The sequence below is a fragment of the Crinia signifera genome, chromosome 6 (assembly GCF_055691185.1).
Source record: "Crinia signifera chromosome 6, ASM5569118v1, whole genome shotgun sequence".
NCBI lineage: Eukaryota > Metazoa > Chordata > Amphibia > Anura > Myobatrachidae > Crinia > Crinia signifera.
Genome location: NC_139222.1, coordinates 257,397,499 through 257,415,304, shown reverse-complemented (window position 1 = coordinate 257,415,304; position 17,806 = coordinate 257,397,499). Strand labels below are relative to the sequence as shown.

The window sequence follows — 17,806 nt, the reverse complement described above, 5'->3', positions numbered from 1 at the left end:
TGTCAGCGTGGTGTGTAGTTTTATGGCTACAGAAACCTATTCATCCTTAATGGGCTGTTACACATGCAGAAATTATGTTTAACTATTAAGTAATGGGGGTACTTATGTACTAACTGGGCTGCCGATTTTGAAATCGGGTCCATCGCATCGCATCGCATCCGACCATATCGCATGCGATGCGATGGACCCGATTTTTCCATAGGATTCAATGTTAAAATGGACTGAGTCCATTTTAACATGGAATTCAATGGAAAAAGGGGTCCTTTTCATACCCCTACTATCCAAGTGGGCATGGAGTTGGATATAAACCTGTGGCGAGCACAGCGAGCCCCGCGAGGGGACACAGAATACCGTCCGCTCGCCGCGCTTCGGGCTCGGATGCTCGCTACGCTCGCCACAGGTTTATATCCAACTCCATGCCCACTTGGATAGTAGGGGTATGAAAAGGACCCCTTTTTCCTATTGAATTCCATGTTAAAATGGACTCAGTCCATTTTAACATTGAATCCTATGGAAAAATCGGGTCATCGCATCGCATGCGATATGGTCATATGCGATGCGATATCGCATCGCATCGCATCTGATTGTATGCCTTAAGTTAAGGCATACAATCAAAAAATCGGCAGCCCAGATACTAAATAAGTACCGTAATGGGCCCATTCACTATTAGTAGGCAGGAAAGTGCGGCCGTGCACATAGATCAGCTCGGGTCTCACACTTACACAATTGGCAGTGGTACAGAGAGGCGGGGGGGAGTGGGTACTATTTACTTTGGCCTGGACCTGTTGGAGGGGCACCCACCGCTGCACTCCCTGCACCAGAGAAATGTTAGATTGCAGCGCTCAGCGCCTGTCTCCATACACTGTTTAGTGTAAGGCTTACAGTCTGCCTTGTCCCCTTGCAGCCAACGCAGCTAGGCGTCACCCTGAGTGACAGCTCGCTTAAGCGAATAGCAGGGCAGAGACCCCTGACCCTGCTGGCAGCGTTCCCTTTCCTGTGAGGAAGTCCCCGCGTAGTGTGTGCCTCAGAGCGTATGTGACTCCGTCCATGCTGTTTGTAGCTCCACGTGCACCGGAGCGCATAGGAGCAAGTCCCCGCTGTAATCCCGTTACCAGCGTGACCTTTTGCACAGGGAGATCAGTCATCATTGGCAGCAGCGAGACTGGGAGAGATACCGCAGCGTAAACCAGCAAACTGTCATTGACCCTGCACGCGCCAAAACGCTACAGCTAAGTAACAACCAGAGACTGTCGTTCCCAATGTACCAGTTTGTGTTACCGCTTGAAGTTAACTACTAAAGTACTGTTGTAACCTACAAGCCTGCCACTTGAATAAACCCTTCATTTGGTTATATCTTCTAAGTGTGAGGTCTGACAACCACACTGCACGTACTTATAGACACTCTGCCAATAGGTTATGGGCCCAGCACGTCACGTGCGCGAAGATTAACCCCCTGAAGACCAAGTGCTAGCGCAGTACATAAAAGAACACAAAGGAATTATTTCTGAATTGCCATTTGTGGGAGAGTTAACGAGAATGCACAGTACAGGGCATAGCATGAACTTTCCAAAGCTCAAAGGCTCAGAGAATTATACTACATGGAAGTTCGCTATGGAAATGCAGCTTAAGAGGGAGAAGCTATGGAAAGTCACAATAGCCCCAGGAGATAGTCCAAACCCAGAAGAGGTAGACAAGGCCATTGGCACAATAGGCCTGGCTGTGGAGCAGCATGTTTATTCTACTATCTGTGGGAAGGAGTCCGCTAAGGACATGTGGACAACTCTACAAGGTGCTTATGAGAATAAAGGCTTAATAAGAAGGATAAGTCTGAGACGCACACTGTATGGAACAAAGCTGAATGCATGCAAGGACATGAACGATTATATTGATAAGATACTATCGATAGCTCAGCAATTGGAATGTGTAGGAGCAAAAGTGGATGAGGAAGAAGTGGCGATGGTAATGCTGCAGAACTTGACAGAAGAATTTGACTTCCTAGTTGTCGCACTGGAGTCAAATGAAACCAAGCTTACAACTGAAGTTGTGAGAGCCAAACTACTACAGTTCCAAGAGAGAATCCACAAGGATGCCATAGCTGAGGGTTCTGCCTTAGTAGCAAAGGGTGCGAAACCCAAGAAATGCACATTCAAATGTTATGTGTGCCACAAAGTAGGGCACAAGGCTTCAGAATGCAGGCTGAAGAACACTAGTGGCATGCACAAGCGGCATGATAAGAAGAATGAGTCAGCACTGAATGTAACAGACAAGCCAAGGAGGGATCTCTGGTACATGGACTCGGGAGCCTCTAGACACTTCAGCTGCAACAAGGAGTGGTTCAATTCTTTAACACAGTGTAACCCCACAACAGTTACCGGGATTGGTGAAAAGGTCCTTACTGCTTCAAATGTTGGGACAATCACAGTGAGACTAAGAATTGAGGGACAGACAGTAGTCACAGATATCCAAGACGTCCTGTATGTACCAGAATTGGGAAGTAACCTCATCGCTATCAGCGTACTCGAGGCAAAAGGCTACAGAGTCCAGTTTGCAAAGGGCAAGTGTATGGTGCATAATGAAAGAGGGACTGTAATTGCTTCAGCAACCCGATGCAACCAACTATACGTCCTAGACACAGAGAAATGTGTAGCTTTGGCAGCCTCTGCTGAAAATGAGTCGATGGAACTCTGGCACAGACGTTTGGGACACTTAGGATATGATAATGTCCAGAAATTAGCTGATGGAATGGCAACAGGAATCACAGTGAAGGACACTGGAAGACCTGTGTGCGAGAGTTGCATAAAAGGCAGGCAGACCCGCAACCCATTTCCCAAGTCAGCAGGCAGAGCAGAAACACAATTAGCTCTGGTGCACACAGATGTGTGCGGACCAATGGAAGAGGAGTCAACCAGTGGTTACAAATACTTCATGACTCTCATCGATGACGCCACAAGAATGACACACGTATACTTCATAAGGAAGAAAAGTGAGGTGGTCAAGAAAATTGTGGAGTACAAGAACCTAGTGGAAACTCAGACGGGCCTAAAGCTAAAGGTCCTGAGGTCCGACAATGGGGGAGAGTACGAAAATGAAGTTCTAACCGACTTTCTCAGAAAACATGGCATAAAGCATCAGCTGACGATGGCCTACACGCCTGAACAGAATGGCGTAAGTGAAAGGGCGAACCGAACAATCGTTGAAAGAGCACGAGCGATGGTGAACGATGCTGGCCTGGAGAAGAGTTTTTGGGCAGAAGCTGTATCTACTGCAGTATACCTGAAAAACAGAACACCTACAGTGGCCGTGAAGGGAAAAACCCCCTTAGAGGCCTGGTCTGGGAAGAAGCCAGACATCAGTCACCTCCGTGTCTTTGGGAGCAGAGCTTATGCGCATATACCAAAGGAGAAAAGGAAGAAACTTGACCCAAAATCAAGACAGTGCATATTGCTAGGCTATTGTGAGGAGAGCAAAGGGTACAGGCTCTGGGATGCAGAGAACAGACGTCTTCTAAAATCAAGAGATGTGATATTTCAAGAGACAGCATCACCCACAAAAGCAAAAGAGCAAGAAAAGCAAGCACTAGTAGAGGTATGTGAAATAGAGAGCATACCTGCAACAGAAAATACTGAAGAAGGAAGCGAACCAACTAATAGAGCTTCTGTAAGAAGAAACAAGGGCATACCAGCCAGGAGATATGAGGAAGAATATGCGAATATTGCTTTCAGTGAACCTCAGAGTATTCAAGAAGCGAAAGCGTGCAGTGATTGGGCGAAATGGAAATCTGCAATAGACACAGAGCTATCAGCACTGAGAGAGAACGATACTTGGACCATAGTAGATAGGCCAAGCAACCGCAAGACAGTCAAGAACAAGTGGGTCTTCTGCAAGAAGTTAAATTCAGACGGAGAAGTTGCCCGTTACAAAGCCCGTCTTGTTGCTAAGGGATACACACAGAGATCCGGAATTGACTATGGGGAGATATACTCACCTGTTGCGAGGTATAACACTCTCAGGTTAGTAATTGCAGTCGCCACCTTACAAGACTTACTGCTATACCAACTAGACTTCGACTCAGCGTTCCTAAATGGAGAGCTACTTGAAGAAATCTATATGGAATCACCAGATCATTATGATGAGAATGAACTTCAGACAGAGAAAGTGTGTCTTCTGAAGAAATCCATATATGGACCAAAAAGAAGAGTGGTCGTTGCTGGTACATAAAATTGGACACAGTACTACTTGAAATGAATTTTATTAGATCAGAGACTGACCACTGCCTTTATCACAAAACTCTGGGAGAAAAGTTGTTCATCATAGCAGTCTATGTGGATGATATACTTATAGCAGGTCACGAAGATCACATCACAAGTGTAAGAGATCAACTGAAACAGAGATTCAAGTTGAAAGACTTAGGTCCAGCCAATCATCTGTTGGGCATGAGAATTGTTCAAAACTTGCAAAAGGGAACAGTCACAGTCGACCAACAAATGTACATCGAGGCAACAATCTTGAAGTATGGGATGGCAGACTCCAAGTCAGTGAATACACCAATTGACAAAAGCATCAAGATTACAAAAGGTATGTCACCAACCACACAAGAAGAAGCAGAGGAAATGCAAGATGTTCCTTACAAGAACGTGGTTGGAAGTCTTATGTATGCAAGTATTGGAACCCGTCCAGACATCACTCATGCAGTCAGTCGGGTGAGCCAATTTGCAATAAATCCTGGAAGACAACACTGGATTGCGGTGAAGAGGATTCTGAGATACCTAAAAGGTACAAGTTCTTTGAAGTTAAAATTCGCCAAGACAAGCAATTCAAATTTGAAAGTCTTCTGCGATGCCGACTGGGGAGCAGATGAAGATGATCGTCGTTCCCACACCGGTTACCTGTTCACACTGGCCGGAGCAGCAGTTAGTTGGGCGAGTAGAAAACAACCAACAGTTGCTCTCTCAACAACTGAGGCCGAATACATGGCTCTTACAGAGACATCAAAAGAAGCACTCTGGATCAAAGAGACTTTGTGTGAGTTAGGTCTACTTTATGAAGAAGAGACTATCAGTATCGCATGTGACAACAGGGGAGCAATAGATCTTTCCTGTACTACCAAGCACCATGGAAGGTCGAAGCACATCGCGATAAGACACCACTTCATCAGAGAACTAGTGGAGAACAAGTCCATCGATGTTGAATACATTGCAAGTGAACAGAATGTCGCTGACATGCTTACTAAAGGACTGTCGACAAACTTGCTTATTAAGTTCGTGAAGGACTGTGGACTTGTCTAAGTTCAAAATGTTGATTTGAAGTTCTGATGTTCTGAATGTCTTTTCTCTCTAACCATATTTTCGGTTACAGGTATCACAAAAGGACAGAGAATTGTATTAAGTTCTTTTATGTAGCCGAAGACAGCCTTGAGCGAGGGGGAGTGTTAGATTGCAGCGCTCAGCGCCTGTCTCCATACACTGTTTAGTGTAAGGCTTACAGTCTGCCTTGTCCCCTTGCAGCCAACGCAGCTAGGCGTCACCCTGAGTGACAGCTCGCTTAAGCGAATAGCAGGGCAGAGACCCCTGACCCTGCTGGCAGCGTTCCCTTTCCTGTGAGGAAGTCCCCGCGTAGTGTGTGCCTCAGAGCGTATGTGACTCCGTCCATGCTGTTTGTAGCTCCACGTGCACCGGAGCGCATAGGAGCAAGTCCCCGCTGTAATCCCGTTACCAGCGTGACCTTTTGCACAGGGAGATCAGTCATCATTGGCAGCAGCGAGACTGGGAGAGATACCGCAGCGTAAACCAGCAAACTGTCATTGACCCTGCACGCGCCAAAACGCTACAGCTAAGTAACAACCAGAGACTGTCGTTCCCAATGTACCAGTTTGTGTTACCGCTTGAAGTTAACTACTAAAGTACTGTTGTAACCTACAAGCCTGCCACTTGAATAAACCCTTCATTTGGTTATATCTTCTAAGTGTGAGGTCTGACAACCACACTGCACGTACTTATAGACACTCTGCCAATAAGAAATACTGACTTGCTCTTGTATTTAAGTATCCACTGCCATAGCTCACAGTGAGTTGGATGCTTAATAATCATTCCTATTGGGATGTGTTCCCTCCCTCCGGGATGCATGGGACTGACTCATGCGCAGACCCCAGATTCTATGGGCTGTGTGCCTGTCATCTGCATTGTACAGGTGCCAGGACCATATTATAGCTTCTTTGGGCTGCTGCCGAAGCAGAGCATAGAAGCCGAGAGCCAGCGCATGTGCAGTACCAAGGAAGCTATTGTGCCTGCGCCGCTCCTGTGACCCCAGCGGGACCGTAAGCGGTGGCAGCAGAGAGGTGACAGCATTGTGGGCAGTGGCAGTTCCCCTCTTACACCAAGGTAGAAGCCGCCACTGCCAATAAGAATACAGAATTTTGGTCATTAGGAAGCGAGCATTGCTGTATATCCACATACTGACCTGTACGAGTAAGGGCTTCACTACTGTGTCAGTGCTGCCTTGCTTAGGGACAACAGGGATCTCATTTTCACAAAGGTCTTTTGTGTCCACAGCCTCCGTCCTCACAGTGATATTTACCTCTCCTGGATTTGGGGTAAAGACAACATAACATATCATTTAAATAATGAGCACAGTTTACAAGTGACTGGGGCGTTAGTCTTGCACCACAAATGACCACTATGGTGCTGATGGATGGGGGGAGGGTGGAAGGGGGAGTATGAACGGGACATATTTCCAGCTATTTTGCTGAATAAGGGTGGGGGGTTAGTCATGCCTCGCAAATGTGCTGTCCGGAGGTGGGGTGGGTTGGTCTGGGCCTCTACTGCATTATAACTTCATGACAATGTGACAGAGCTCTAAATCTGGGACTATCTGATACATTTTGACTTCATCTCTATCACTCTCCTGCGTCTGCCTCTCTCTCTCTATAGAATTATCCTCTCTGTGCCTCTCTCCTCCCCCTCCCTCTAATGTCTTTCCGTCTTTCTCTCCTCTTTCTTTGCATCTCTCTCCTGTCTCTGCTGCTCTCCCCTCTATGTGCCAACTTCCATCTTGCTCTGTTAGGACCTGAACCATACCTCCTATCTGTCCCGATTTTCACAGGACAGTCTCAGTTTCTTGGGATTGTCCCGTGTCTCACCCATGGCCAGCAGTGTCCCGCTGCTTGTGTGTGTGTGTGTGTGGGGGGGAAATTTAAAGACCCCCTGCCTGTCGTTGCTCTGGACAGCATCTATTCAGTAAAACAGAGGGGCTAGGCTAGGAGCATGGCCAGCAGCTCACAGTGCACTGGCCATGCCCCCATAGTGATGGGAAAAGGGGTGTGGTTTGTGGCCGTGACATTCCAGTGAGGCCACGTCCCCTTTAACAGAAACCACGCCTCCTTTCCTGTGCGCTGCAGAGGGTCCTGATCAGCAAAATAAAAATGTTGGGAGGTATACTGAACCGCTGCTGCTTCTTCATGAATATGCGAGGGAAGGAGACGCACATACAATAGGCGGAGCCAAGGTGCGTGGTGATGACAGCATAAAGTGCTATGGACTGTTTGAGAAAGGGGGGCCCCATAACGGTTTCTTGCTTAGACCCTCATAAGATATAAATACACCTCTGGTTAGGAGCTGATTGATTTGTAACTTGGGGAATGTTTACTAAGCCTGTAATAGAGACAAAGTGGTCTGAGATAAAGTACCAGCCAATCAGCTCCTAACTGTCATGTCACCGGCTGTAGTGACATGACAGTGATTGGCTGGTACATTTAGGAAGTGATTGGCTGGTACATTGTCTCAGTCCACTTTATCTCCATCAAAGGTAAGTAAATAGACCCCTTTTGTCTCTCTCCAAGCTTTGATACATCTCCCCCTGGGACTTGGAAAACCCCTCTGAGACATAATAAAAAACAATGAATCCATATTTAAAGTGATAAATCACAAGGGCTATGCCCTGGCTAGTTACAGCATGAAAGAGCCTCTCTCATTGGTTACTGATATTTGTGTTGCAGCTTCTGGTGAAACAATTCTAGCGTTGTCCAGAGAGGGATCTTTTAATTTAACCACTAGATTGCTGGGAAAAAAACAGAAAGTGAAGAAATAAGAAAACAAAAAAAAAGAACAAAAGAAGCCATAAGCTTCAATGTACATACTGTAGGTGTGTTTGTTATTTCTAAATCCTGTATAATGAGACATTACAGGTCCCAGCTAATGCACACATGGCTTGCTGAGAACAGGCAACATCCAGGCCCTTACTGTGAATCAATTGCCCTTGCGCAATCTCGATCTACAGTACAACAGGTGGACTTATGTCAGACATTAATTGTGGCCCTGCATGATCTACTAGCTGAACGTGAATCCAACAATACGGGCAGTGCCACCTTGGTCTCTGGCATCATCTTACCCAGTTTAGAGGCTTTCAGGTTCCAGCGAAAGGTTTTGCTTTGATCAGCACACAAGCAGCTGCTGTACTGACAGTCTGCACACGGCGTCTGCTCTAATTCCAGGGTAGGCTGCAGGGTGATCTGAACCTGTCAATATAACAGATGCTTAGGTCTGATTGGCCAATGGAGTTTGCTATTAATCATCAATTCATTAACTAGAAAATGCCTAATTTTCTAAAAATAGTATTTTAAGAACTTTCTAATACATAATGGAAACATTTATCTCAAGTAGTTTATCTTATATAAAGTTCCTGGGTATACTGACCACACAATAAAGTTACAGTACTGTATACCAAATGCTTCAGAATACATGTGTATGAATGCGAGATTATAGCCACAGTCACTTCCTTTACCTTTATACATTGCTTCAGGTAGTTAAAGACAGAGGCTTTGAGGGTGAATGTCTCTCCTCGCACCACAGAATATGGGAGGGTGAGATCTACAAAGAATGGCTGGAAAACCCGAAGGGATGAAGGAGGAGAGAGTCCAAACCCACTGGGGCCCATACATACGGCTCCTGCATTCCAGTCTGTGATGGTGTCTGGGGCCTTGTGTTGGAGTTCGGCACTGCCAGACTCTCTGTGTAAGACAAAGGAAATATGTTTATGAAAATAAAATACATGATCCTACAACGCATTTCCCTTTCTCCTCTGTATTGTAATGTGATGCTCCAATTTCATCAAGATTGACTTTGTGAGGTCAAGTTTGGATCCGCTTGACTGTCATGTCCAGCGCATACATTGCTGAATTCTGATTAGCTACAGTAATGCAACTTACTATGCACTCAAAATACAATTATGAGGCATCATCTGAGTCAGAAGAACTACCATTGGTGCAGCAGGGGCAGTGCACTGGGGCCCCTGACAACTAAGAGGCCCACTGCTGCCGGAACCATCCATTAGGTATTGTAAACTTAGGTTGGGGTGGAAGAGGGGGGGCTAAATTATATTTGTGCACCCACAAGTTCTGCCACTGATCTGAGTGCCACTTAAGCTCTTCCTTGCTAAAAATACTCTGATGACCTTTATGGGAACCTCTGTTGACCACTCTTCCATGTGCTAAAATAGTTGCAATACATGATAGTGATAGAGTGGAGAGTGATCAACAGCCAGCCAATCAGCACCTTTTTGAAAACCATCCTGTAACATGGCAGCTAGGAGCTGATTGGCTGGTTGTTCGTCATTCTCCACTTTATCAAGCTTGGTGCATCTGACCCATTGTCTTTTTCACTGTGAACAGTGACTATAGCAATGTTAGTTACCTGGCAAAATGGAAATGGGTTCTAAATAGCCCCTTAAAAGTTGCAAGGAATAAAATCAAGGTTTTGGTTCCATCCTTGTGTCTAGTGCCTATATGGAGTCTATGGCTGAAATAAGGCTGCTCTGGAAACACAGACTATATAGTAATGGACGTGTACTTCTCCTTGCTGAATGTATGATGGCTACATAATGAGGACAACAATGTTATTACGCCGAATGTGGATCATTAGGGTTATGTAAGGTCAGGGTAGAATTGCACTTGTATTAGCATCTTAGTGGTGAGTGTGAAAGGCACAATCTAAGACCTCCTAGGAGGGGAAGTATAAGGGGAGGAGTTAGTCACACTTATTTTAATTTTAAGTGCCCAAGCTCCCTGTAATCGCCCTTCTATTACCCACTGTAACTCCAGTGACACCTAGTGGATGAAGGAGAAATTACTTGTGCACCAGTGTAGGACCCTCTATGGCTTTAATTCACCATTACACCTAGACAATTGATTTAAAGGCAAGTACAATAAATCATTGTATAGGTGCCACCCATTGAGAGAGGGAGAAATAGGTGCAAGCAATCACCCGATGTAACAAAAGGACCACATACTAGGGTGACAGTTCTTTGTGGACTTGGCCGGGAGCTACAAAGTCACAAAAAAGGTTCAAAGCCATCTGCGCCCTGAGACTGGTGTTAGGTGCACACACAGGAGCACCACTCCCTAGATAGATAGATAGATAGATAGATAGATAGATAGATAGATAGATAGAGAAGACTGAAGCAGAGAGACGGTGCTTCGGAACCTCACATTAATTGTCTTTGTCCGTGAACTGCCTGTAGCATTAGAAAGGTAGCATGCAGCCATTTACATAGTACCCCACTGCCCCCTGTGGCACTTCAACTGCCAGCTCCACTGTTGTTCTGGCTGGTAAGTAAAGAAGGGAGATCACTTAGAGAAGACAGTGCCTTCGGGCACCAACTATGTAGTTCCACCACTTTGGAAGGTTTGTACTTTTTACTCATTGACTCACCCAAGAGGTAGAAGTTCCCAGATCCACGTCTCAGGAAAATATGTTCGAACTTTTTGTTCTTCCTTTTCGTTATCCTTTATTGTCTCTGAAATGTCTCGAATTCTTGATATCTCGGGTGCACCATTTAATACCCTACCTAGTAAGAAAAATATATACATTTTTAGTACTGTCGTGGTTGGCAGCCATTTCCGAATGAATTATGGCATACTGTATTCTGTTCTGGAGGCCATATCTCCAGAAGGATGTAATTACAAGACTGTACAAAGAAGGTCAAATAACATAGTACATGGCCTACAGCACAAAACAAGGAAAGACCAAAACAGCTCAATGTCTGTAGTTTGGAGAGAGAAGAAAAAGAGGGAACATGACAGAAATTTTAATTATACCAGGGGTTTTAACAAGATACATGAGGGAAACATTATTCAAAGGGCAAGACATATTAGAACACAGGGGCATGTGCTGAAACTGTAACGAGGTGGGTTCAAAGAAACCTTGAGGGAAAATGACTTTACAGAAGGGTTGTGGATAAGTGCAATAGCCTCCTATCAGAGGTCTTAGAAGCTAAGGGACCCATTTAACATTGCATCATATATAAATGCGATCTGGGTGGGGTCCACCACCCAGGATCGCATTGCAATATGCAATCCTATTGGCAGGATGTATGTCTCTGTAGACGCAGGGACCGGTAGACTGCCCCTATGAACTGATAAGTTGGGTGCCAGGGGGTCTACGCATGTGTGGTCAGCACTGACCACTGGCTGGCCCGCACTGCCCATAGGCTACCGGCATCACAGAATGGCAGTAGCTCCGAAACTGATGCAATGATGTCCAATATTGGTACATCGGGCAGCATCACATCCCCTATAGAATCCTATGGATGAATGCGGCTGCGGATGGCACAGGAGGGATTGCAGCAGGTATCGGAGATTTTTGCTGCGGTGCTGCCACCTTACATGCTGGAGGTACTTAATATTTGTGGCTTACCCCCAAAACGTATGATTTCGGGGAATTAGCCACAAATATTCAATGGTAAATGTGCCCCTAAGACATTAAAACAATTTTAACATGCTTGGGATAGATATATGGATATCCTTACATAGAAATAAGGACCAAATAGAGTTGAGGTTATTAAAAGGTTAAACAGGGGCATATTGTGCATTCTCCAAGTAGTTCCTATCTTCTGTCAAATTCTATGTATGTGTCTATGAATACTGTATGTTTCTAAGGGAATTATATAATAAACTTACCCATTCTGTTAGGTCCTGCAGCTCCTGGACGACTAGAAAAACTGTACATGATAACATCCTCATAGCACATTCTAGGCTTCTTTATGTTATCACTTGTTACTATTTTTAATCTCATGCCCTGTAATGTGTAAGAAAAAACAATGGGAGAGCTTTGTAAATAACATTCAATGAAATTATAAGGAACATTTCACAATAGCTGGTTGCCATAACTGAACGTTAGTTTTATAGTTTATAGTGCACTGGGGTCAAGAACCACAAAAGCTGCTTGTGCTGCTTGAACCAGTATTTGTGTCAACTAATACCCCTTTCAGATCGCACCTAATTACCGGGTTCATGCCGGTTTGTTGCCGGTTTACCTGAAAGGGGTTACCGGGTCCGGCAACTGGCAGCAACACGGCATTACGAACCGGTCATGCGACCTGTTTTCCGTTCACACTAAGGGCGAGATGTACTAAGCCTTGAAAAGTGATAAAATGGAGAGTGATAAACCACCAACCAATCAGCTCCTACCTGATATTTTTCAAACACAGCCTGTGACATACCAGGTATGAGCTGATTGGCTGATGGTTTATCACTCTCTATTTTATCACTTTTCAAGCTTAATACATTGGTCCCTATTGGAGGAGTCAGTGGTTGGAGCAGTGCCAGCTGTAAGCGCTGCCTCCTCCCCCACCCCTGATGACGCTCCGCTGCACTGGCCCGCTCCCGTATGATGTCCACGAACCGTCAGTCTTGCTGGTCCTCTGAAGCGATATGAACATAGTAAAATGTAGGGCCGTACTGGGACTGAACCGTTTCAAAGTCTCGGTGCGACCCTGCATTTTGCAATGTGAAAGTGGTATGAATTACCCCAGTCCTCAGTATCCCATATACTGTACTGTAGTCTCAGTGGTCACTTATATAATGAGCCATATCTAATAAGCCATTCTTGTGGCAGCAACTAAGTGCATACGCATAAATGGTCAATAGGCTCATCTGTTGGTCAGACCACGGGGGTTATTCAAACCTGAGCGTATGGTTTCCGATTCACAGGCTGGGCGATTATAGAATGACTGCACATGCATACAGATCATAGTACACATGTGTGAGGTCATCCTGTGATAAATATCCAGCATACGTAAAGTCGATTGACTGGAAGCTAAGGTTTGGGGGTGGTAACCGCCCAATTACTGGGAGTGTCAGGGAAAACGCAGGCATGCCCAAACATTTTCAGGAGGGTGTGTGACACCTGTTTATGTTGCACTGGCCGCGTAGATCCTGGGTTCCGCACAGTCTGACACAGAGGAGCAATCATATGATGGTGAGTGTGAATGGATTTGCAGCTAATCGCAGGGCTGTAATATGTTTGCAAGCTTCCACAGGGCAGGATGTCACTCTGTCGGGGCAGCAATTACCTGATCGCAGGGCTCTGCAAATTAGCAGCCGTGCGATCAGGTCTGAATATCCCCCCAAATACTATAATGGGGAAGAAAAATTAACTAAAGTTACTTTGACCATAGAATCACTGTTAGTGTCCTAATGAGCCGTTCATGTGGCAGCAACTAAGGGCCTGGTTCAAAGTTGATCGCAAAAGCAAGAACTTTCTCAACTGAGCAAAACCATGTGCACTGCAGGTGTGTCAAATATGGGCCTGATTCAGTAAGGCTTGCTAAGCAGCTATCCAGAGCAGCCGAGGGGGGGGGGGGGGGGGAGCAGGTACTAATTACCTGGGTTCGGGCTTGCTGGAGGGACCCTGGCGGGGTCCCTGGTCCGACCCCCCCTTCCCCCTCCATCACTCCCAGGCAGCAGCTGTAGGAGTGTGCTGCTTCTGCCTCTGCTGAGGAAGGGGGGACAATAACACTCCCCCCTCGACTTTAGAGTGTTTTATTCACACACCCTCCAACCATTTTGGGGTGTGGCCTAATCGTGGGAGGTGGCCACGACTTCCGTAATTAGGCCATGCCCCAACATTTTACCGGGCCCAACATACCTCTCAGCTGCCCTGCTTATATCTGTGCTGTAGAGCTCAGTATGGCATGTATGCATATTACAACTTCAACTTTTCTTTGACATTAAAGATTTCATTTAGAATGTACCTGAAATAAGCTGCCGACATCAGTATCATCTTCAAAATCAAAAAAGGGGTCTATGATGCGTCGAGCTGTTCTTCTTGGGGAACCACCAGGAAATCTAGGTCGCGGAAGTTTAGGTGGAAATATAGGAGGGCTGAAACATTCATTTCCCGGTTCCCGGATTCGATAATCATACCCTCTACTATGCCGGAGGGGGAAAAGATCATACACCTTTCACAAAACAGGAGGCAAGCAACAAAATCAGTTGGTTATCAGATATATACATTTTCCAAAAATGAATGAAAAACGACAAAGGAATATTAAACATCAAAAAATAAAATACAGTTTGATACTATATTAAAAAAATGAGACTAACAATATTGAAAATGTTAATAATATTCGTAAGAAATATGGAACTAACGCTGCTTTATGTATAGCATTAGAATCTAAACCTAAGATACACTGAGCGGAACCCATGATTATGAAAATGTAACAATTTATTCCAATTTATTGATTGCACAATTTCTACCTTATTACATCACTCACTTTATCCGCAGTCAGCTCTTTCCCGGGTTTCATTAGCACCACGCTCTGATCCACTACCCTCAGCCCACAGAGAGATCCTGGGGCTGCCTGGACACGGAGGGAAACATCTGATCCTGGGAGAACCTCGTTTGGAGAGAACCCAACTGATACCTGCAGAAGAGCAATGGTGGAGTACAATTACACCCCTTTTACACCGCCGCAAAACCCTGCAGACAGCAGCGGCGGCAGCGAAGGAGGTGAATGGATGCCTGTGTGCGGCATCAATTCACCTCCCGGACAAGGGCTGGGGGTGCACGGGGGCTGGGGGAAGCCCAGCAGATTACCTTAGTGCTGGGCTTGCCCCCAGCGTAGAGCTCTGGGTCCCTGCGGTGGCGATCGGCGCTTAGAGATGACGTCATCTCCAAGTGGCCGGGGGGGATGCGGCGGTAGTGTAAATGGGAGCAAACGCCGGGTCACACCCGGCGTGAAGCGGGGATCAAAACCCAGGTGCAACCTGGCATTCTTGTTATAAGAGGGGTATTACTTAGCAACCCTCCAAAAACAGCTTTCCCACTCTGTATTTTGCTAATATTTGGCACAGTTAAGCTGGGTACATACTTGACGATATCGTCTATAAATAATATCATTAACAATTTCCCTAGAACTCCCGGGTAAACGATAGTGTATACGCACTGAACGATATCGATAACAATATTGTTCAGTGACGTCATCTTGTCCCAATCTATACATGAAATAACTGATGCAATAGCCAAAATTGAGCTTCATGTACTGATGACGGAGGAGAGTGTTAACCACACATGGGAGTGTACATCGTTAGCTATATTGAGCGTACACACTGGACCATATTACACATTATATAGCTCAGGGGACACAATGAGCGATATTGTTTGTAATATTGCAATGTGTCTACCCAGCTTTAGAGGTGTAAGAAAAACTTTGATGAGCCTGAGCCAACACACTGTACAGCGGGGGTTATTCTGGTTGATTTACAAGGTTGTGAATTCGCAGTCTTGCGAGTCCACCAAACCCTGCCCGGCTAATGCCGGCCCCCTCCCTCACAGCGAGTGTTCAGACGCACTGGCTGTGAATGGATGTTTAATCTAACCATCCATTAGTAGGCTGCGGGGGAACACCCACATCATTTGATGGTCGCAGACCATCGAATCATGTGGAAGGCACACACACACATGTCTCAGGTAACCTTAGATGTGCGTGGGCATTCTGAAGGAAGTGGGCGGGCAGCTGACACCCGTTGATGTCAGCTTTCCGCCGCCGGCGCCCACGTCACTTGGCAATACCCATGGGAATGCCCAGCATTTTAATGTTGCACATCGCTAATTACTGAAAATGCTAAATTTCCCATCATAGTGACACAAATGGTACGAGGGTTTTGGAATTGTTCCATTTTGTAAGCAATCTAAAAATACTATAAAATAAAGTACTAGGAAAATACAACATGAACATGATATCCGCAGTCTATATTTATACTACAGGTTAAGTCTTCCATATCTGAAATACAGAATATTGGAAAAATACAGAATTTTTTGATCAAGATTGTGACAAGATTACTGATAGTTCAATTAACAGATGGAGTCATGGCAGCTGGTCTGCGTGCCGTGGGTGACATTTAATAGAAGTTGATTTGTGTTTTTTAGCGAAATTTTCGCATATTTAATGAGAAGTGGAAAACGGCAAAAATCGCAGATTAGAAAGTTACCAGATTAGAAAGTTAACATACTTACCGATCCAGGATCCAGCGCTGGTCTCTCTGCAGCAGAGCCGGTCAGCCTGCACTGACAGCGGGCTGAACCGGCTTTCTCCCGTGCAGATAACAGCCTGTGTCGCGCTATCCCAGCACGACACAGGCTGAGAGCGTCTTGGGCTTTATGTGTCTCCATGGAGACGCAATGCTCAGCCAATCAGGGCTGAGCTATGCATCTCCATGGAGACGCATCGCCCAATCACGCTCTCAGGAGAAAGCCGGTTCAGCCCGCTGTCAGTGCAGGCTGACCGGTTCTGCTGCAGAGAGACCAGCGCTGGATCCTGGATCGGTAAGTATGTTGGTGTAAAAGTAAGGTGTGTGGATGTGTATGTAATAAAGTTTTACTTGTCTGTGTGTGTTTTTTCTTTTAACATTCTTTTTACAGGTGGACTAGCGGGCCCATTAATGCCCTGCATGCTGGGACTTGTGGTTCTCCAAGTCCCAGCCTGCGGGGGAGGTCTGCTGGCACTTGTAGTTCTCCTGTATAAAGCAATGTAAGGATTGAAAGATTTAACCCTATCACCCGGCGTCCACTAGTCAGGGACGCCGGTGACAGCCCCGGGCTTCAGCCCTGGACGGGTGAAGCCTGGGGGGGGGGGCCTTTATTGGGGGGGTCCCCACTCCTCCAGGTACCCCGTCCAAGGCTGACCAGCCACGGTGCTCATGGTACGGCCGAGGGACCTTATGTAAAAATGGCATGTGGCATGACACTGCCGGCTGTTGGAGCCCGGTGCTGGTTTCAGAAATGTGGGGGACCCCTACGTATTTGGCCCCCATATTTTTGGAACCAGGTCCGGCTCAGTGAGCCTGGGGCTGGTTATGCTCAGGAGGGGGGACCCCACGCAATTTTTTTTTTTTTTAACAAACACAAAATTGCACATTACCTCAAATTTGTACATTTTCATGCCGAAAATTCGCACATTTTTATGCCGAAAATTCCCACATTATCGCACTAAATCACACTTTTCTTGGCGGAACACACACCTCATTAAATATGCGAATCCGCTGCAAAAATGTGATTTACAAAAAGTGTGATTTTGGGCGAAAAACTGACGTGCGAAAAACTCTCATTCCATTCCATCTCCATGTCGGGGTGCCGTTTGCCGAAATGTGCCGAGAATGGGACGCACGTGCATGTGAGATGCTCGTGCACCCCATTCGTGGTAATGGATATGCGGGCATGTGAGATACTCACACTTCCCCATCTTGGCAAACGGTCTTACTCCTTTCAAAGAAAAAATTGTTTGGATGGGCACACCACTGCAGGGAGAGAGAACAGGCTGCTGCTCTTTCCCCAGCTCAGCAAACAGCACTGAGCAGCATGTGCTGAGCTGGGGAGAGAGACTGTGCTGCAGAACCTGTAGTCTCTCTCCCACTGCCTGGTTGCTTGCAATAAGGAGGGGGGAGAGTGTCCTGGACCCTAGCCTGGGTAAAAAGTACCCACCCCCCTTTTGGGGCCAGTGCTTTCAACTGCCCATCATACACAATACACATTCTATG

At 46.1% G+C, this 17,806-nt stretch overlaps 1 protein-coding gene across 1 annotated transcript in view; it reads right to left on the bottom strand.

Annotated features, from left to right (window-relative positions):
• LOC146009242 (alpha-2-macroglobulin-like) overlaps positions 1-17,806 on the bottom strand; it is an 87,235-nt gene that overhangs the window by 28,388 nt on the left and 41,041 nt on the right. The window contains exons 15-21 of the mRNA XM_083149406.1: positions 14,545-14,694; positions 14,023-14,229; positions 11,948-12,065; positions 10,701-10,836; positions 8,776-9,001; positions 8,383-8,509; positions 6,457-6,578 (exon numbers count right to left, since the gene is read on the bottom strand). Coding sequence (XP_083005532.1) covers positions 6,457-6,578; positions 8,383-8,509; positions 8,776-9,001; positions 10,701-10,836; positions 11,948-12,065; positions 14,023-14,229; positions 14,545-14,694 — 1,086 coding nt within the window. The remainder of the gene's footprint in view (positions 1-6,456; positions 6,579-8,382; positions 8,510-8,775; positions 9,002-10,700; positions 10,837-11,947; positions 12,066-14,022; positions 14,230-14,544; positions 14,695-17,806) is intronic.